Raw genomic sequence first — 21,731 nt, 5'->3', positions numbered from 1 at the left:
CTGGCGGGCTACAGTCCATAGGGCCACAAAGAGTCAGACACGACTGAAGTGACTTAGCATGCAATAGTTCTCTGCATATATTTTCTAAATAGAAATAGCTCTTACTTGGCCATTAAAGGTCAGTCAACATCATAGTTCATACTTCATAAATCCTTGCTCTTTAAAAGCTGTTAACGTTACTCTTCTGATTGAAATTAATAGATGCACTTCCAAATGAAAATGTCCATAATTTAAACTGTCCTTCCTTTGACCTATTCTAAGTACTTGCTATACTGTTAATATAAGAATATACTTTGTCTTAAATATTGGAAAGTAAATTTAAAAAGCTTAAGGACTAAGGGTAAGATGAACAATTATATAAAAATAAAAATTACAGATTAGAACCTAAGGACAAAAATTAACATCATTATTTCAAAGATGCAAACACACACAAAATGCTGCATCACAGCCACCTTAATCTCAGTTTCTCCTACTATCATAGACTGGTAAGGCTAACTTTTTAATTAAGACAATGGCAGGTCAACTGCAGAGTTTGGGTTTGTATCCTTCCTCCTGGCTAAGTGCCATTTATATGGTAATTAATTTGCATTTTCTAAATGCAATTACATAGCAATCTGCCATAACTGCATCAGCCTATGGCTGCATGGCTTTTATTGACTGAACCTACTGAGTAACCAAATAATTAAAGAGAAGTTAAACATTATCTTCGTTCTGTGAGTCACAGAACACATTTTAAGGCTGTGCTCTCCTGATACTAATATTCCTGAAAAAACTTAACTGTTTACAATAGCAGTAACTGACTGAGCACTCACTATGCACCAGGCACTGTGTTAGGGAACCTTAAATTGAGTTTCTCATGTATTTTCATGGCAGCCCTACGAAGTAAGTACTGATATTATTCCCATTGTACAGATGAAAAAATCTGAGACTTAGAGCACAGAACATAGCACTAATAAGCAGTGTGTGTTAGTCGCCGTCATGTCTGACTCTCTGCAATCCCATGGATCCCCATGTGACCCTGCTAGGCTTCTCTGTCCGTGGAATTCTCTCCCAGGCAAGAATACTGGGAGTGGATTGCTTCTCTAAAGGAACTTCTCAGCCCAGGGATCAAACCCTGGTCTCCTGCATCACATGCAGATTCTTTATTGGTTGAGCTACCTACAGGGAAGACCTAATAAGCAGTAGACGTGAAAATCAAAGCCAGAAAGGTGGACTTAGGAGTCTAAATTCTTAAATTTCCTCTGTGCTACTTAAACACATGTGCTATATATCTGCTCATTTAACCAAGGAACAACCTGTAGTCTGTTCAAAATAGGAAAAGAGGTAGATAAATGAGGGATGTAGATGACTGAACATAGCCTGTACCTTTCCTTCCTCATCACATGGAGTGTGGATCTGGAAATAATCTTTTGAGGTACACGGAGGGCGTTCCATACACTCGCTGGATCCTTCTTCTGCAACACAAGAATGCATTTCAGAAAGGAGTCATTTATGTTGTGACTCTACAAAAAAGGCAAACATGAACAAGCAAACAAACAAAAAGCTGACAAGTGAAAAGTAAAAATAATCTTGCAGGAAGAATTTAGGTAGAACTAGTTAGGCCTAGAGCAAATGAAGGCCTGGATTTTTATTTTTCCTAGAGCAATAAAATGTTTCCAAGGTACATAAGAAGCTTATCATAGCTTTCTAAGAAAACATTAGATTTCCTCCATTATCACTGCATGTTGTAAATCTGGAACAAATTAAGTTTCTAAGTACATCTCCATGCCAATGAATCATCTAAAAGTACAACATGAATTTTTTTTAGGCAAGTATAAACATATCCAAAACAGCTACCTGGGGGTTGTGGAACAGAAAACATTATGGACAAAAAGAAAACTTCTGCAGTAAGAAGTAATTAGAAGTCCTATTTTATCCACTAAGTATGAATTCATTTCAGGACTTTGGTTTCTGGCCCACCATTTTCATCACATCGTATGTGTGATTTCTGGCTTATGACTATACACTGTCCACAAACATAACTTTAGCAGAAAAGATCACTGGAGACTCATCTTACCTGAAAATTGGGAGTCCTCATCACACCTGATGCATTCTTTGGCTCCCTTCTCAGAATAGGTGTTTCTGGGACACGCTTGGCAGATGAACGAACCTGGTTTGTCGCTAAAGGTGCCGGGCTTGCAGGGAAAGCATTCTGATGTGTAGGCCACCCCTGTGTGGTAATGGGAAACAGAACATGGAGAGAGGGCCCTGTTCCACCCCTGTGTGGTAATGTAAGAAAGAGCATTAAGGCAGGACATTGTATCACCTCTAAGTGGTAATGGGAGACAGAGCATGGAGGGAGGGCCCTGTGTCACCCTGTGTGGTAACAGGAGACAGAGCATGGAGGGAGGGCCCTGTGTCACCCTGTGTGGTAATGGGAGACAGAGCATGGAGGGAGGGGCTTGTGTCACCCTGTGTGGTAACAGGAGACAGAGCACGGAGGGAGGGCCCTGTGTCACCCTGTGTGGTAACAGGAGACAGAATATAGGGGAAGGGCCCAACAGCAACAAATCAGTGTGTCCTTGCTTCTGCTACCAGAAGTGAAAGAGAAATATTAATAGTAAGCTCAACCCAGGTCTTTCATATACCATTAATTCAACATCACAAATGTATTTACTGGTTACAGAGAGCTGGGATGCATACTGAATTGAACAATGAAATATAGTGAACAGTTAAGAGATTCAGATTTGATAGAGGTATATAATCAGTGTATGAGATTCCACAGCAAGATGGCGGAGTAGAAGAACATGCACTCTTCTTCTCCTGCAAGAACTCCAAAATTACAATTCGCTGCTGAGCAACTGTCGACAGGAGAATGTTGGATCCCACCAAAAACATATACCCCACATCCAAGGGCAAAGGAGAAGCCCCAGCCAGACAGCAGGATGAATGAAATCACATTTAGAACCAAACCCCATACCCACCAGATATGCTCAGAGGGCTCAAACAAAACCTTGTGTGCACCAGAAGACTCCTAAGCCACTGAGCCAGACCTGCCTTTGAGATCTGCCTTTGAGTGTTTGAGTGTCTCCTGTGGAGGTACGGGTCAGCAGTGGCCTGCCACAGAGGCAGAGGCTCTGGGTGCAGCAGATCTGGGTATGGCATAAGCCTTCTTGGAGGCCATTAACCCCATCATAGAGCCACAAGAACTTACACAGGACTGGGGAAACAGACTCTTGGAGGGCACAAACAAAACCGTGTGCACCAGGACCCAGAGACTCCACAGAGACTGAGCCAGGACTGTGTTTGCATGTCTCCTGCAGAGATGTTGGTGGTACGGGTCAGCAGTGACCTGCTTCAGGGGCAGGGGTTCTGGGTGCAGCAGACCTGGGAATGGCTTAAGCCCTCTTGGAGAAGGTCACCATTAACACCACCATAGAAGCACCAGAGCTTACACAGGTCTGCGAAAAGAGACTCTGGAGGGAACAAACAAAACCTTTTGCATGCTAGGACCCAGGAGAAAGGAGCTGTGACCCCACAAGAGACTGACCCAGACTTGCCCGTGAGTGTCCAGGAGTCTTCAGCAGAGGCATGGGTCAGTGATGGCCTGGTGCAGGGTTGGGGGCCCTGGCAGCACATGCATGGGACATTTTGAAGGAGGCCGCCATTATCTTCATTACCTCCACCATAGTTTGGCCTCAGGTCAAACAACAGGGAGGGAACACAGACCCATCCATCAACAGAAAATTAGATTAAAGATTTGTTGAGCATGGCCCCACCCATCAGAACAAGACCCAGTTTCCCCTCAGTCAGTCTCCCCCATCAGTAAGCTGCCATAAGCCCTTTATCCTTATCCTTTAGAGGGTACACAGAATGAAAACCACAACCACAAAAAAACTAATCAAACTGATCCCATGGACCACAGCCTTGTCTAATTCAATGAAACCATGAGCCACACTGTGTAGGGCCACCCAAGACACGTGGGCCATGGTGGAGAGTACTAACTAAACGTGGTCCACCAGAGAAGGGAAGGGCAAACCACTTCAGTATTCTTGCCTTGAGAGCCCCATGAACAGTATGAAAAGGCAAAATGGGGCCACTGAAAGATGAGTTCCCCAGATCAGTAGGTGCCCAATATGCTACTGGAGAACAGTGGAGAAATAACTCCAGAAAGAATGAAGAGATGCAGTCAAAGCAAAAATAAAACCCAATTGTGGAAGTGACTGGTGATGGAAGTCCAATGCTGTAAAGAACAATATTGCATAGGAACCTGGAATGTTAGGTCCATGAATCAAGGCAAATTGGAAGTGGTCAAACAGAAGATGGCAAGAGTGAATGTCGACATTCTAGGAATCAGTGAACTAAAAGGGACTGGAATGGGTGAATTTAACCCAGATGACCATTATATCTACTACAGAGGGCAAGAATCCCTTAGAAGAAATGGAGTAGCCCTCATAGTCAACAAAAGAGTGTGAAATACAGTACTTGGGTGCAATCTCAAAAAAGACAGAATAATCTCTGTTTGTTTCCAAGGCAAACCATTCAGTATCACAAAAATCCAAGTCTATGTCCCAACCACTAATGCTGAAGAAGCTGAGGTTGGACAGTTCTATGAAGAACTACAAGACCTTCTAGAACACCCAAAAAAGATGTCTTTTTCATTACAGGGGACTGGAATGCAAAACTAGGAATTAAACAGATACCTGGAGTAACAGGCAAATATGGCCTTGGAGAATAGAATGAAGCAGAGCAAAGGCTAACAGGGTTTTGCCAAGAGAATGCACTGGCATAGAAACACCCTATTTTAATAATATAAGAGAAGACTCTACACATGGACATCACCAAATGGTCATTAGTGAAATCAGACTGACTATATTCTTTGCATTCAAAGATGGAGAAGCTCTATTAGTTCAGTTCAGTTCAGTCACTGAGTTGAGTGTTGACACTTTGTGACCCCATGGACTGCAGCACACCAGGCTTCCCTGCCTATCAACAACTCGGAGCTTACTCAAATTCATGTCCACAGAGTCAGTGATGCCATTCAACCATCTCATCCTCTGTCAACTGTTCTCCTAACACCTTCAATCATTCTCAGCATCAGGGTCTTTTCCAATGAGTCAGTTCTTCACATCAAGTGGCCAAAGTACTGAAGCTTCAGCTTCAGCATCAGTCCTTCCAATGAATATTCGGGACTGACATGCTTGAGGATTGACTGCTTTGATCTCCTTGCAGTCCAAAGGACTCTCAAGAGTCTTCTCCAACACCACAGTTCAAAAACATCAATTCTTCGGCACTCAGCTGACTTTATATATAGCCCAAGTCTCATATCCATACATGATTACTGGAAAAACCATAGCTTTGACTAGACGGACCTTTGTTGGCAAAGTAATGTCGCTGCTTTTTAATATGATGTCTACATTAGATATAACTTTTCTTCCAAGGAGCAAATGTCTTTTAATTTCATGGCTGCAGTGATTTTGGAGCCAAGAAAATAAAGTCTGTCACTTTTTCCATTGTTTCCCCATCTGTTTACCGCAAAGTAATGGGACCAGATGCCATGATCTTTGTGTCCTGAATGTTGAGTTTTAAGCCCACTTTTTTACTCTCCTCTTTCATTTTCATCAAGAGGCTTTTAGTTCTTCTGCACTTTTTGCCATAAGGGTGGTGTCATCAGCATATCTGAGGTTATTGATATTTCTCCCAGCAATCTTGATTCCAGCTTCCGCTTCATTCAGTACAGCATTTCTCATGATGTACTCTGCATATAAGTTAAATAAGCAGGGTGACAATATACAGCCTTGACATACTCCTTTCCAGATTTGGATACAGTATGTTGTTCCATGTACACTTCTAACTGTAGCTTCTTGACCTGCATACAGATTTCTCAAGAGGCAGGTCAGGTGGTCTGGTATTCCCATCTCTCTCAGAATTTTCCAGTTTGCTGTGATCTACATAGTCAAAGGCTTTGGTGTAGTCAAGAAAGCAGAAGTAGATGATTTTCTGGAATTCACTCACTTTTTCAATGATCCAACAAAGGTTGGCAATTTGATCTCTGGTTCTTCTGCCTTTTCTAAATCCAGCTTGAACATATGGAGATTCATAGTTTATGTACTGTGGAAGCCTGGCTTGGAGGATTTTGAGCAATACTTTACTAGTGTGTGAGATGAGTGCAATTGTGCGCTGGTTTGAGCATTCTTTGGCATTGCCTTTCTTTGGGATTGGAATGAAAACTGATCTTTTCCAGTCCTGTGGCCACTGCTGAGTTCTCCAAATTTGCTGGCATATTGAGTGCAGCACTTTTACAGCATCATCTTTTAGAATTTTAAATAGATCAACTGGAGTTCCATCACTTCCACTAGCTTTGTTTGTAGTGATGCTTCCTAAGGCCCATTGACTTCACATTTCAGGATGTCTGGCTCTAGGTGAGTGATCACACCATTGTGGTTATCTGGGTTATGAAGATCTTTTTTGTATAGATCTTCTGTGTATTCTTGCCACCTCTTCTTAGTATCTTCTGCTTCTGTTAGGTCCATACCATTTCTGTCCTTTATTGTGCCCATCTTTGCATGAAATGTTCCCTTGGTATCTCTAATTTTCTTGAAGAGTTCTCTAGTCTTTCCCATTCTATTGTTTTTCTTTATTTCTTTGCATCGATTGCTGAGGAAGGCTTTCTTATCTCTCTTTGCTATTCTTTGGAACTCTGCATTCAAATGGGTATATCCTTCCTTTTCTTCTTTTCCTTTCACTTCTCTTCTTACACAGATATTTGTAAGGCCTCGTCAGACAACCACTTTGCTTTTTTGCACTCCTTTTTCTTGGGGATGGTCTTGAACACCATTGTACAGGATGCCTCCTGTACAATGTCACAAACCTCTGTCCATAGTTCTTCAGGCACTCTATCAAATCTAACCCCTTGAATCCATTTCTCACTTCTCATAAGGGATTTGATTTAGGTCATCCTAAATGGTCTAGTGGTTTTCCCTACTTTCTTCAATTTAAGTCTGAATTTGCCTTTTCATACTGTTCATGGGGTTCTCAAGGCAAGAATACTGAAGTGGTTTGCCATTCCATTCTCCATCTAGATAGCATACTGAAAAGCAGAGACATTACTTTGCCAACAAAGGCCCGTCTAGTCAAGGCTATAGTTTTTCCAGTGGTCATGTATGGATGTGAGAGTTGGACTGTGAAGAAAGCTGAGTGCCTAAGAATTGATGCTTTTGAACTGTGGTGTTGGAGAAGACTGTTGAGAGTCCCTTGGACTGCAAGGAGATCCAACCAGTCCATTCTGAAGGAGATCAGCCCTAGGATTTCTTTGGAAGGAATGATGCTAAAGCTGAAACTCCAGTACTTTGGCCACCTCATGCGAAGAGTTGACTCTGATGCTGGGAAAGACTCTGATGCTGGGAGGGATTGGGGGCAGGAGGAGAAGGGGACGACAGAGGGTAAGATGGCTGGATGGCATCACTGACTCGATGGATATGAGTCTGTGTGAACTCCGGGAGCTGGTGATGGACAGGGAGGCCTGGCATGCTGCGATTCACGGGGTCACAAAGAGTCGGACACAACTGAGTGACTGAACTGAACTGAACTGAAGTCTGAATTTGGCAATAAGGAGTTCATGATCTGAGCCACAGTCAGCTCCCAGTCTTGTTTTTGCTGACTGTATAAACTTCTCCATCTTTGGCTGCAAAGAATAGAATCAATCTCATTTTGGTGTTGGCCATCTAGTGCTGTCCATGTGTAGAGTCTTCTCTTGTGTTATTTGAAGAGGGTGTTTGCTGTGACCAGTGCATTCTCTTGGCAAACTCTACTAGCCTTTGCCCTTCTTTATTCTGTACTCCAAGGCCAAATTTGCCAGATACTCCCAAGTATTTCTTGACTTCCTACTTTTGCATTTCAGTCCCCTATAACAAAAACATCTCTTTGAGGTGTTAGTTCTAGAAAGTCTTGTAGGAGTAGCTCTATACAGTCAGTAAAAAAAAAAAAAGACCAGGAGCTGACTATGGCTTAGATCAGGAACTCCTTATTGCCAAATTCAGACTTAAATTGAAGAAAGTAGGGAAAGCCACCAGACCATTCTGGTATGACCTAAATCAAATCCCTTATGATTATACAGTGGAAGTGACAAAGAGATCAATGGATTAGACCTGATAGAATGCCAAAAGAACTATGGACAGAGGTTCGTGACATTGTTTAGGAGGCAGTGATCAAGATCATCCCCCAGAAAAAGAAAAGCAAAAAGCCAAAATGGTTGTCTGAGGAGGCCTCACAAATAGCTGAGAAAAGAAGAGAACCAAAAGGCAAAGGAGGAAAGGAAAGATATACCCATTTGAATGCAGAGTTCCAAAGAATAGCAAAGAAAGATAAGAAAGCCTTCCTCAGTGATCAATGCAAAGAAATAGAGGAAAACAAGAATGGAAAAGACTAGAGAATTCTTCAAAAAAATTAGAGACACTACGGGAACATTTCATGCAAAGATGGGCACAATAAAGGACAAATGGTATAGACCTAACAGAAGCAGAAGATATTAAGAAGAGGTGGCAAGAATACACAGAAGGACTATACAAAAAAGATCTTTATGATCCAGATAGTCATGACAGTGTGATCACTCACCTAGACCCAGACATCCTGAAATGTGAAGTCAAATGGGCCTTAGGAAGCATCATTATCAAGAAGGCTGGCTGTGGAGGTGATGGAATTCCAGTTGATCTATTTCAAATCCTAAAAGATGATGCTGTGAAAGTGCTGCACCCAATATGCCAGCAAATTTGGAAAACTCAGCAGTGGCCACAGGACTGGAAAAGGTCAGTTTTCATTCCAATCCCAAAGAAAGGCAATGCCAAAGAATACTCAAACTACCACACCATTGCACTCACACACAAGCAAAGTAATGCTCTAAATCCTCCATGCCAGGCCTCAACAGTACGTGAACCGTGAACTTCCAGATGTTCAAGCTGGATTTAGAAAAGGCAGAGGAACCAGAGATCAAATTGCCAACATCCACTGGATCACAGAAAAAGCAAGAGTTCCAGAAAAACATCTATTTCTGCTTTATTGACTACGCCAAAGCCTTTGACTATGTGGATCAAAACAAACTGTGGAAAATTCTTCAAGAGATGGAAATACCAGACTACCTGATCTGCCTCCTGAGAAATTTGTATGCAGGTCAAGAAACAGTAGAACCGAACATGGAACAACAGACTGGTTCCAAATAGGAAAAGGAGTATGTCAAGGATGTATATTGTCACCCTGCTCATTTAACTTATATGCAGAGTACATCATGAGAAACGCTGGGCTGGAAGAAGCACAAGCTGGAATCAAGATTGCTGGGAGAAATATCAGTAACTTTAGATATGCAGATGACACCACCCTTATGGCAGAAAGTGAAGAACTAAAGAGCCTCTTGATGAAAGAGGAGAGTGAAAAAGTGGGCTTAAAATTCACATTCAGAAAACGAAGACCATGGCATCGGTCCCATTACTTCATGGCACACAGATGGGGAAATGATGGAAACAGTGACAGACTTTATTTTCTTTGGCACCAAAATCACTCTGTTACTGACTGCAGCCATGAAATTAAAAGACACTTTCTCCTTGGAAGAAAAGTTCTGACCAACCTAGATGGCATATTAAAAAGTAGAGACATTACTTTGCCAACAAAGGTCCATCTAGTCAATGCTATGTTTTTTCCAATAATCATGTATGGATGTGAGAGTTGGACTATAAAGACTGCTGAGCACTGAAGAGTTGGTGCTTTTGAACTGTGGTGTTGGAGAAGACTCTTGAGAGTCCCTTGGACTGCAAGGAGATCAAAGCAGTCAATCCTCAAGCATATCAGTCCTGAATATTCATTGGAAGGACCGATGCTGAAGCTGAAGCTCCAGTACTTTGGCTACCTGATGGATGAACTGACTCACTGGAAAAGACCCTGATGCTGAGAAAGATTGAAGGCGGGAGAAGAAGGGGTTGACAGAGGATGAGATTGTTGGATGTCATCACCAACTCAATGGACATGAAGTTGAGTAAGGTCCAAGTTGTTATGCACACGGTAGCCTGGCGTGCTGCATTCCATGGGGTCGCAAAGAGTCCGACACAACTGAGTGACTGACCTGAACTGAATCAGTGTATAAGCTCAGCTATCAAAACAACTTCATTAATCAGAAAAGGAGTAAATTATGATTCCTTCCAATTCTGTACCATTCTCTTCTCTCTGTGTCTACCAGGTCCCTTTTTCTCCAATGCTCACTAGTTACATACAGACAAGACCCACAAGACCCAGGGAAAAGCTGACTTTTCTTCAGGTTTGTAAGTCCAGGTATCACCAGCAGATGTCCCTATAACTAATGAGTTAGCTTCACAGCTGCTAAGTCGCTTCAGTCGTGTCCGACTCTGTGCGATCCCATAGACGGCAGCCCACCAGGCTCCCCCATCCCTGCGATTCTCCAGGCAAGAATACTGGAGTGGGTTGCCATTTCCCTCTCCAATGCATGAAAGTGAAAAGTGAAGGAAGAAGCACAATTATACCATAGTAAAATGTAAATCAAAGTTAAATAAAAGAGAATCACTGCTTTAAGTAAAAGTAGCTCTGATAATGAACCATGCCAGAGCATACTGTCTACTCTCAGGAGTCAGAAAATGCAGTTGGTTAAGAGAGGCAAACGGTGTAGGAGACAGGCCAAGATATTTATTTCACTGTTATTTTTATGGATACAGTCGTGACCTGTATAAGTACTATGCCAGCACAATGAAGTCTTCTTGAATGAAGAGTAGGCTATTAATAAAGATTGCTTTCTTTTATTTCAAGACACCTACAATTGTCATTATTTTTACTTTCTCACACAGATTAAATAATTCAGTTTAGAGATAGGAAAAACAAACAGCCAACTTGCCAGAAATAAAACCAGAGTCTCTAGGCCAATATGATGCCTAACCTGCTAATTTTTGTCCCATATCTCCTTGAACCAGCGAAAACAACAATGTAGTCGATATTTTAAAATGGGATAGGTGACTACTAAAAGAGACAGATGTGAAATACCTTCAATTGTGATATTTTTTACCAACACTGGCTTGACTGCCTTGGAACCCATAAGGATGCCTGTAGTTCTCCAGTACAGTATGTTTGTGCCTGATTTCAACATTACCTGTAAAGAAAACACAAGACACTCAGGTCAGATGAACCATGCTACTTCCAACCATACCTATATCAAAGTTAGTGCCCTATACACTTTTCAACACATTATAATGAAACACGATTATCTGGAACCCACAAATTAAAATCAAATACTTATTGAGACTTAAGCTTTGCTTAAACTCACATTTTGAAAAAAAAAAAAAAAAAAGTTTGCCAACCCCAAAAATACAGTAAAGAGGGAGGAACAGAAAATTCTTCAAGTGTGGAAGAAGATAAAATGAATTTCAAATCATTTGCATGAAGACTTGGTTTATATTTAAAAGACTCAATTTAGATTGTGAGAGGCACTTAGCCCAATTACATACTGATTGCTGTCACTATTCATAAGTAAATCTCTGGGCTCTGAAAACAAAAAGGTAATAGAATGAGTTTGCTTCCTTTTAAAATTACTTAACAAACAATACTTCGACAGCAACAAAAGAAAAATAAGATTGCTCTTATAGAATAGCCTGATTTGACTCTATGGCTCCAGAATGTAAATGATACAATGTCTAATATTTGCTTCCTTTGCCACCAGAACATTTTTATCAAATTACTTTTCCAATCAATTTCATGCTGATTCAGTCAAGTAAACTAATGAAATTAAAAGACGCTTACTCCTTGGAAGGAAAGTTATGACCAACCTAAAGAGCATATTAAAAAGCAGACACATTACTTTGTCAACAAAGGTCTATCCAGTCAAGGCTATGGTTTTTCCAGTGGTCATGTACAGATGTGAGAGTTGGAATATAAAGAAAGCTGAGTGCCGAAGAATTGATGCTTTTGAACTGTGGTGTTGGAGAAGACTCTTGAGAGTCCCTTGGACTGCAAAGAGATCCAATCAGTCCATCTTAAAGGAGATCAGTCCTGGGTGTTCATTGGAAGGACTGATGTTGAAGCTGAAACTCCAATACTTTGGCCACCTGATGCAAAGAGCTGACTCATTGGAAAAGACCCTGATGCTGGGGGCAGGAGGAGAAGGGAATGACAGTGGATGAGACGGTTGGATGGCATCACCGACTCAATGGACATGGGTTTGGGTAGACTTCAGTAGCTGGTGATGGACAGGGAGGCCTGGCATGCTGTGGTTCATGGGGTCACAAAGAGTCAGACACGACTGAGCGACTGAACTGAACTGAAGGGTGTTTTGCTTTATCATTTGCCACCCTTATTCTTCTATGGAGTCTGGCTGAGCGAATTCAAGCAATATAAAATTAAAACATATCTGACTACCTCACCCTGCCAGAGAGTCAGAAAAGCAGTACGTTAAATATTTTTTCCTTTGTGTTAAGTCTTTGTAAGTGAAGAAAGCATATTTGCTGCCAAGGGTTACTTGTACCTTCAAAGCCCAGAGGACTGGTAGCTTAGGTGAATGGATCTTAATTGGTACTAATATCATTCCAGGCATAGAGATCAAAAAAATTATTCTGAAAGGGTGCATTATATTAATCACTCAAGGATGAGGTATCTGCTACAACACAAAGGCAAGGATGGATGGTCACTTATTGAAACAGTGTTCAATCTACATGGCAGGCACCATGTTAGGCCCTCCCTATGTATCCTCTCAATGGACATGAGTTTGAGCAAACCCCGGGAGATGGTAAAGGACAGGGCAGCCTGGCATGCTGCAGTCCATGGGGTCACAAAGGGTCAGACATGACTGAGCGACTGAATAACAAATGTATCTTCTCATTTAACTCTGCAAGATTGGTCCTATTTCTCATATGAACTATTAGAGTCAAAGAGACAAAGTCAATTGCCTACAGAAATACAATGACTATAAACCAGAGCTGCTGCTGTTGTTTAGTCGCTATTTCTGATTTTTGCAACCCCATGGACTACAGGCTGCCAGGCTCCTCTGTCCATGAGATATCCCAGGCAAGAATACTGGAGTGCTTTGCCAATTCCTTTTCCAGGGGACCTTCCCAACTCAGGGATCAAATTAGGGTATAGTACTTTACCACGTTGTGTTCGTTTCTGCTGTACAATAAGTGAATCAGCTATATATGCACACATATTCCCTCTTTTTTGGATTTCCTTCCCATTTAGGTCACCACAGAGCATTTGGTCGAGTTTCCTGTGCTATACAGCAGGTCCTCATTAGTTATTTATTTCATACCTAGTAGTGTATGTATGTCAATCCCAATCTTCCAATTCACCCCACTCCCTTCCCCCCTTAGTGTCCAAACGTTTGTTCACTACATCTGTGTCTCTATTTCTTCCTTGTAAAAAGGTTCATCTATACCATTTTTCTAGATTTTAAATCCATGTCTCACTCCAAAGGGACAGTGCCTCAAATAATAACTGATTCAGAGACTGTGTTTCCTAATAATTGCCTTCAAACACTCAGGGTTGTCCTTAAAGAAATAAGCAGTTTGCCAGACACAACTAGAAAGGGTAGAATTTTGAACAATGGGTAACAGCTAGAAAGCAGCTTTCAGCTTCAGACATGGATGAATTTTGTGATATGCAGAGCTGTGCAAAACTGGGCTCAGAACAGTCCCCAACAAGACAAGTTTGAAAATCGCTTCTTGGGGTGACTGCAGAGAAACCTGGATAAAGGAAACTCAGTTCAGTTCCATTGCTCAGTCGTGTCTGCCTCTTTGCAACCCCATGGACTGCAGCACACCAGGCTTCTATGTCCATCACCAACTCTGGAGCTTGCTCAAACTAATGTCCATCAAGTCAGTGATGCCATCTAATCATCTCGGTCTCTTCATCCCCTTCTCCTCCTGCCTTCAACCTTTCCCAGAATCAGGATCTTTTCCAATGAGTCAGTTCTTCACATCAGGTGGCCAAAGTGCTGGAGTTTCAGCTTCAGTACCAGTCCTTCCAATGAATATTCAGGACTGATTTCCCTTAGGATAGAATGGTTGGATCTCCTTGCAGTCCAAGGGACTCTAAAGAGTCTTCTCCAACACTACAGTTCAAAAGCATCAATGCTTCAGTGCTCAACTTTCTTTATAGTCCAGCTCTCACATCCATACATTATTACTAGAAAAGCCATAGCTTTGACTAGATGGACCTTTGTTGGCAAAATAATGTCTCTGCTTTTTAATATGCTGTCTAGGTTGGTCATAGCTTTTCCTCCAGGGAGCAAGTATCTTTTAATTTCATGGCTGCAGTCACCACCTGCAGTGATTTTGGAGCCAAAAAAAAAAAAAGTTTGTCACTGTTTCCATTGTTTTCCCATCTATTTGTCATGAAATGATGGGACCAGATCCCATGATCTTAGCTTTCTGAATGTTGAGCTTTAAGCCAACTTTTTCACTCTCCTCTTTCACTTTCATCAAGAGGCTCTTTAGTTCTTCTTCACTTTCTGCCATAAGGGTGGTATCATCTGCATATCTGAGGTTATTGGTATTTCTCCTGGCAATCCTGATTCCAGTTTCTGCTTCATCCAACCCAGCATTTCTCATGATGTACTCTGCATATAAGTTAAATGAGCAGGGTGACAATATACAGCCTTGACGTACTCCTTTCCCGATTCGGAACCAGTCTGTTGTTCCATGTCCAGTTCTAATTGTTGCTTCTTGACCTGCATATAGGTTTCTCAAGAGACAGGTCAGGTGGTCTGATATTCCCATCTCTTGAAGAATTTTCCACAGTTTGTTGTGATCCACATAGTCAAAGGCTTTGGCATAATCAATAAAGCAGAAGTAGACATTTTTCTGGAATTTGTTTCCTTTTTCTATGATCCAATGGATGTTAGCAATTTGATCTCTGGTTCCTCTGCCTTTTCTAAATCCAGCTTGAATATCTGGAAGTTCATGGTTCACGTACTGTTGAAGCCTGACTTGGAGAATTTTGAGCATTACTTTGGTAGCATGTGAGATGACTGCAAATGTGCGGTAGTGTGAGCATTCTTTGGCATTGCCTTTCTTTGAGACTGGAATGAAAAGTGACCTTTTCCATTCCTGTGGCCACTGCTGAGTTTTCCAAATTTGCTGGTAATTGGGTGCAGCACTTTCACAGCATCATCTTTTAGGATTTGAAATAGCTCACTGGAATTCCATCACATCTATGGTTAGCTTTGTTCGTATGATGCTTCGAACTCAAGGATCCATCCAATGCTGAGAGTCACTGATTATCTTTCATGTGATTACCACATCTGTAAATCTACATACCCAGAGGTTCTGTATATTAATTCTGAGTAGACTTCATTCCTGTTAATGCCTCCCTTGAAAAGCAGGACAGTTGAAGTGTGATAGGAAAGAGCAGGGAGAGGGAGCCAAGGAGAAAAGAAAAGGAAAGAAAATAATACTAGAAAGAGCCTGAGTCCATGAAACTTAGGGGCAATTTCTTCCCTAACTAGAAATTTCTAGAAATTAAAAGATAATTTTTTTCTTTAAAATAAACTTTTAAAAATAAGTTTGAGAAAAGAAAGGAGAAGAATGGGGTTGGTATAAGAGAAGAGCAGAGAGAGACTTACAGAATGAGAGCCCCATTCTCCATTGTCTGTGAGTTTTACCCACTTGTCAGCGGTGGTGTCCATCTCCTGGCACTGATCATTCTGAATCTGTGGAGTAAACATAAGGGCCCAGTAAAGCTCAGTGAACGGGGTTTTTAATTAGATGTGTCACTCACCACAGGACAGGCTACAAGAGCTTCTTTCAATGTGTAGGAAACAACAGCCACGAGTAATCCTCAATAAGTAAACACACCAGATCTCTGGAGCCTGAGTGACAACTGCATATGAGTACGTAGTTCTAAGTGAATCTTTCTCATTATTGTAACAAAAAGACAAGCCCATTAAGAAGTCAGAAATTGGGCAAGCAGGAGCATGGAAGGCAGAGGAGGAGAGGGCAGTTAACACTGAAAATTCAGAGAGGAGAAAAAGTCATTACAAAGATGTAAAAGCTTGTACTCACCATGCAGGCCCAATAGTATAAAGTTTATTTTTATAAGATTTAGGGCAATTTAAACCTTAAATTAATAAATAAATGAAATCTGCTTTGTTTTCAGTTCCCCAACACTTAACCCAAATGTGTACATAAGTGGCTATAGCCAAAGTTAAAGACCCCGCTTGGTATTTGGGGACAAATGTTGATACTCTACAGCAATTCAAATAAATACAGCTAATATCTTCAGCACCAAACATCTTGTGCTTTCCAGACAATTCTTCTAAAATACCTAGGAGCTGGGACATACCTCTCCAGGTCTACAAAAAATACACAGACATCAAAAATGTCTGTGTATTTTTTTACAGTCTTGACTTCTTGAGGCTATATTTATAGTCTTGACTTCTCCTCATTGCTCAGTGGTAAAGAATCTGCCTGCAATGCAGGAGACCTGGGTTCAATCCCTGGGTCAGGAACATACCCTGGAGAAGGAAATGGCAACCCACTCCAGTATTCTTGCCTGGAGAATCCCTTGGACAGAGAAGCTTGGCGGGCTACAGTCCATGGGGTTGCAGAGAGTCAGACATGACTTAGCAAGGGAGCACATAATAGTCAGCATCAGAATAGGGTTGAAATAATATCTCATCATATATACTTCCTCCAAAACGGCTATTTCTCTATTCTTTAAGTCATTTTTCTACTTCATTCATTCCCCTGACTACTTTCACAAACAGCATCAATATCTTCTTCACAGAGCTATTTCCTAAAGACTTAACTAACTAGAAAACAGACCCTTTTAACAGCCAAAACCAGAGAAAATCAGCTACTGAGGATATTTGCTTTAACTGAATTTAAGTATCATATTTATATTATAAGCATAATGACAATCAATACGAGTGTTAAGCCATTTTTAAACAGATATAAACCCTGTATATACCTTTTTTGGTGCATGTTTGCATAAACTGAAAGCTTTTTTCTCAGCGGATATCATACATCTAAGTGTTATTTTGACAGTCTAGTAGCATTCTGGAGATCTGAGTTCTCTCGTTACTCATTCTAAAATTAACTAGTAAAGGTATAACCTCGGTCCAATCACTTCTTCTGTCTAGGTTTGAGTTTCATCATTAAAAAAAAAAAAAAAAGTATGTGTGGAGGGGAGAGCTGAATGAAACTCCCAGACTCCTAACATTAAATACTTGACTGCTTTCAATCTGTAACGCTCACAGGTACATCTGCATCCTTTAATCTTCAGACATTCCCTTTCCATTAACTACTAGCAGGATGGACATAAGGCATTGACTCTCTGAGTCAATAAATTGTAACCTGTTAAGCTGAAACATCAATAAAAGAGGAAACATAAACTCACCATCCCTCTCAATCCATAACCAGAAGAACAAAGGCATCACTGAGAGGCAGCAATGAAACTTCATGCCTTAAGAATATCTTCACTGACAACTCTCAAAGGACTTAATAGACAACACAGAACTAAATGTTTATTCAAACAATTATACAATTACCTTGCTTTTTAACTTTATTTTAGTAATGTTGCAAAAATATCCCATGGACTATGGAGTTATTCACTCTGAGAAGTGTCTTGCAAACAAAATGTAACTTAAAAAGCCAATCTGTTTGAATATTGCTTAACATCTTAAACTCATCAAAGGATATTTGAGTTAAGAGGGTCCTTAAAAGGTCTGGTCTACAACCCTCTTTACAAAAAGGAATGTTGAGAGCTGAAAAGTTAGTTGTCCTGTAACACACAACCAGCAACTGCAGAGTTGGGACATGAGCCAGAATCTCTTGACTTTAAATTTTAGGCTCATACATTCACAGAAAATATTTCTTCCTAGCAAACTTTTGATTTAGAAATCTCCATTATCAAGAGCAATATAAATTTGCTTTAGCATTATCAGTACATTTATTCCTGCAATCTGGGCCACAGAAACATTTTACAAGATATTTTCCCAGTTACTTGCATAACATACATACTTTTCTTTTTTTTTTTTTTGGTTTAAGAAGTCAATCGGAACAAATTTTTCGCAAGCATTTGAGTCACTGCCACAACAAATATTTGCACAATTAGGTACAGTTTACATAAAATAGCTAAATAATGTTTGTGGTAACAACCTATTATGTTAGCCTATTATTTTATCTTATAGTCTTTAATGTTATTTAATCTCTTGCCAGAGACATCAACCACCTCATCCCTTGATTTTTTTATATTGTACAAAACTGGGGCAATCATCAAGATATAGTCACTTCTAGTTCTGAAATATCGCCCATGAGTACACTTAAATAATTCAAATATTTAAAATTGAAAAGAGAAGAAAAATCTTCTTAAATAAAAAACAAGATTGGTGAAAACATATTTTTAGACAAAGTAGCATCTATCACTATAAAAAAATTAAATGAATCTCAGGAAATATATTCATCACACAAAAAGTCTCAACCAAATGGTCACCTAATGATCATATCCAAAAGGAAAACAACCTGAATGTTATTCTACAAGGAGAGAACTCAGAGGTAAAGAAATAATTATTAACCAGAAAGTATTATAGAAAAAATAAATATTTCTTATCGAAAGCTTCAGTTAACACAAAAAACCGAGGTACACAATGAAATGGGAACAAATGATTAAGAGAAATTTTACATGAATGCCCTTTTAAAAGTGAATTCTATAATATAAAAGGCCTTACAAAGAACTCAAAGAAGATGTTGTTGTCCACATATTGGTACTCAAAGAAGACATAACCTGACTTCTTGAGGTGAACGGCATAGATCAAGGATACTGTGCAGTCATCACGATTGGACTCTATGTAGTTTCCACGAGGGACCCAAGAAGAGCTGTGGAAACAAAACCATTTCATGTGAGCATTCAGAAACCTCTCTGTTCACAAGTTCTATAACTGAGATTTAAAAGCAGTTCTGTCGACAAAGCACAGCAGAGAAGTCTGAAGTGCATATGGACTCCAAAGGCCAACACCACTGCTTGAAAAAAGGTTCACGTCTTGTGGCACATAACTTCCTAAAATCATTGTTAAGATTATGCAATTAATGTGCTATGCAGCTGCTGCTATCACCAAAAATGTAATCACTAGATAGCTAGTCACTAATTCTAGCAGTCTTTGATGGAATTACTCTCAAATAATATCTAAAGTTTTATTTACAAACACATAGTGGCAGGGGTGTCCATTTATTATGAGAGAAGAAATCATCCTAGAAAAAGTCCTTTTAAAGTGAATTTAAATATTTTTTAATGTTTATTTTGTATTGGGGTATAGTCAATTAACAATGCTGTGATCATTCCAGGTGAATAGCAAAGGGCCTCAGTTATACATATATCTATTCTCCCTCAAACTCCCCTTCCATCCAGGTTGCCACATAACATTGAGCAGAAAAAAAAGAGAGAGAGAGAGAAAGTGGAATCTAAGAAACAAACCACAAAGGGACTTATAGACACAGAGAACAGACTAGTTTTCTGTGGTTGCCAGGGAGGGGGGAGCAGAATAGATGAAGGGGATGAAGGGGTACCAACCACCAGTTATGAATAAATCATGAGGTTGTAAAAAACAAGATAAAGAATATGGTCAATATTGTAATACCTTATTGTGGTGACCGTTTCATAATATATGCCACTGTCAAATCACTATATAATGCTACTGAAACTAGCGTAATATCAATTTGCTATGCAACTGTTATATTTCAATTGTTAAAAAAAAAAGTACATGATCAGCCAGATGAAAAAAAATAATAAAGTAAACCTAAATAAAATGTAGATCACAGTGTCTCAGTACATAGTAGGAGCAAAAGTTTGATAGGAAATTTTATCTACAAAATAAAAGATTAAGGAAATATACTAGTGAACAAAAGTTGGATTATAAATCTAACCATAAGCTAATTCTTAGATTAGTGAACAGTGAGTCATGTGTCAACTTCTGGGCCAAAAAAGTTTCCAACCAGACTGTACAACAGCACAACTTAATATCCTTCTCTTTGAATTTAACTTTCCATTTGGATTATAAGAGTGAGATTTTTGGCAAATTCTTTTTACTAACAAAAAAATAATAATAAAAGACTGAGACTTCCACGTCTCAACATGACTCACTAATTGGTATCGGACTTGCCCTTTTCTTTAACAATCTAGTGAACAAAACAAAACACACCAGCCATGCTCAGGCACTGACACTAGACAGTGTAGGACTGAGATTCTTGACAGCAGGAAAATGCATGAGACAAAGCCCAAATTGACCCTGACCTCATTCATTCTCAGGACACTTTCCAGACTCTGGAACTGGGAGACAGCTCCCAAGCAGAGCACAGTGGTCTCACTGAGGGATGAATGTCTGGAGGAAGCTGAAATAACCAGAATTTACAGGCATGAGAAGCAGAGAAAACAGGGGCTCCAGAAGTCCACATGGAGCTTCTCTATAGGCCCAGGCTTGGGGCTGGAATGTGCAGTCCTGGTAAGAGAACAACCACTGCAAAACTAAGTCAAAATCAGAGAGGTCACTTTTATGGGTATTGCAGGATCTCCAGGCCAGCCAGAGAGGAGAAAACTTAATAACCACATTGGACATTCATCTGAGACTCCAGAAGTGCCACGTTTTAGGAATAAGGACCGTGCCCTAGGGTAGGTATCCACAAACTTGTTCATAAATGGCCAAAGAGTCCATAATTGGGGCTTTATTAACCATGCGATCTCTCTTGCAGTACTCCACTAGGCAATTATAGCTCAAAAGCAGCCATAGATAACACATAAATGAGTGCAGCTGTGTTCCAATATAACATTATTTATAAAAACGGAGTAGGCTATAGTGTGCCCTGGAGTAAAGACCATGACCTAGAACTAAATGTGAAATCAATACAGAGCCACCTTAAAAAATTCTAAATACCAGACCTAACAAGACACTCTTCTGGTAAATATGCTGCCTGCCAGAACAAAATCCAACGTCTTTTACACAAAAGAAAAAATAATCCACATTGTAACACTCATGATGCCTAAGATACATTAAAAATTTACTAGAAATGCAAAGAAGTGGTAAAATATGACCCTTAATTGACAACAAAGAATCAAAGAAACAGACAAGTATTTAAGATAGCTTTTAAAAATATAATCAAAAAACATCAAGAGATGAATACAGTAAGTGAAGGCATGAATAATCTCAACTATTTTAAGGGAAATAAGAAATATTTTAAAAACTAAATGGAAATTCTACAGCTGAAAATTACTATTTGTGAAATTTAAAATTCAATAGATGAGCTTAAGATCAAGTTTGAAACTGCAAAAGAAATAATGATAGAGCAATAGAAACCATGTAATTTGAAGTATAAGAGAAAAACATGGGGGGAAAAAATGGAGTCTCAGTGACTGTGGACAATACCAAGTGGCCTAACATGTAAATGGAGTTATAGAAGGAAAATAGGGAGAGAAGGGGGCAAAAAAACATTACTGGTGAAAGAATAGCTTTAAAAAATTCCCAAATTTAATAACAATATCAACCTACAAATCCAGGAAGCTCAGTCAACTTCAAGCAGAGTAAATATACAAAGAAAACCAATGCTTCCTTTGAGTCATGTGTCAACTTTTGGGCCAAAAATGTTTCCAACCAGATTGTATGACAGCACAACTTAATATCCTTCTCTTCAAATTTAATTTTCTATCTGGATTATGAGAGTGAGATTTTTGGCAAATTCTTTGTCTTTACTAACAAAATAATAATAATAATAATAAAAGACTGAGAC

General features: G+C 39.9%; 1 protein-coding gene across 2 annotated transcripts in view; it reads right to left on the bottom strand.

Moving 5' to 3' along the window:
- The window catches only part of ELAPOR2 (endosome-lysosome associated apoptosis and autophagy regulator family member 2), a 114,009-nt gene that overhangs the window by 63,124 nt on the left and 29,154 nt on the right, over nt 1-21,731 (bottom strand). For both annotated transcript variants that reach the window (XR_005724459.1, XM_040260707.1), the window contains exons 3-7: nt 18,686-18,833; nt 15,581-15,667; nt 11,014-11,119; nt 2,057-2,209; nt 1,366-1,454 (exon numbers count right to left, since the gene is read on the bottom strand). Coding sequence is in view for 1 of the 2 variants with exons in the window: in XM_040260707.1 (XP_040116641.1) it covers nt 1,366-1,454; nt 2,057-2,209; nt 11,014-11,119; nt 15,581-15,667; nt 18,686-18,833 (583 nt within the window). In the remaining variant the exon portion in view is untranslated. The remainder of the gene's footprint in view (nt 1-1,365; nt 1,455-2,056; nt 2,210-11,013; nt 11,120-15,580; nt 15,668-18,685; nt 18,834-21,731) is intronic.

Source organism: Oryx dammah, unplaced genomic scaffold (assembly GCF_014754425.2).
Source record: "Oryx dammah isolate SB20612 unplaced genomic scaffold, SCBI_Odam_1.1 HiC_scaffold_18, whole genome shotgun sequence".
Taxonomy (NCBI): Eukaryota; Metazoa; Chordata; class Mammalia; order Artiodactyla; family Bovidae; genus Oryx; species Oryx dammah.
This window is presented reverse-complemented; position numbering and strand designations above follow the sequence as displayed.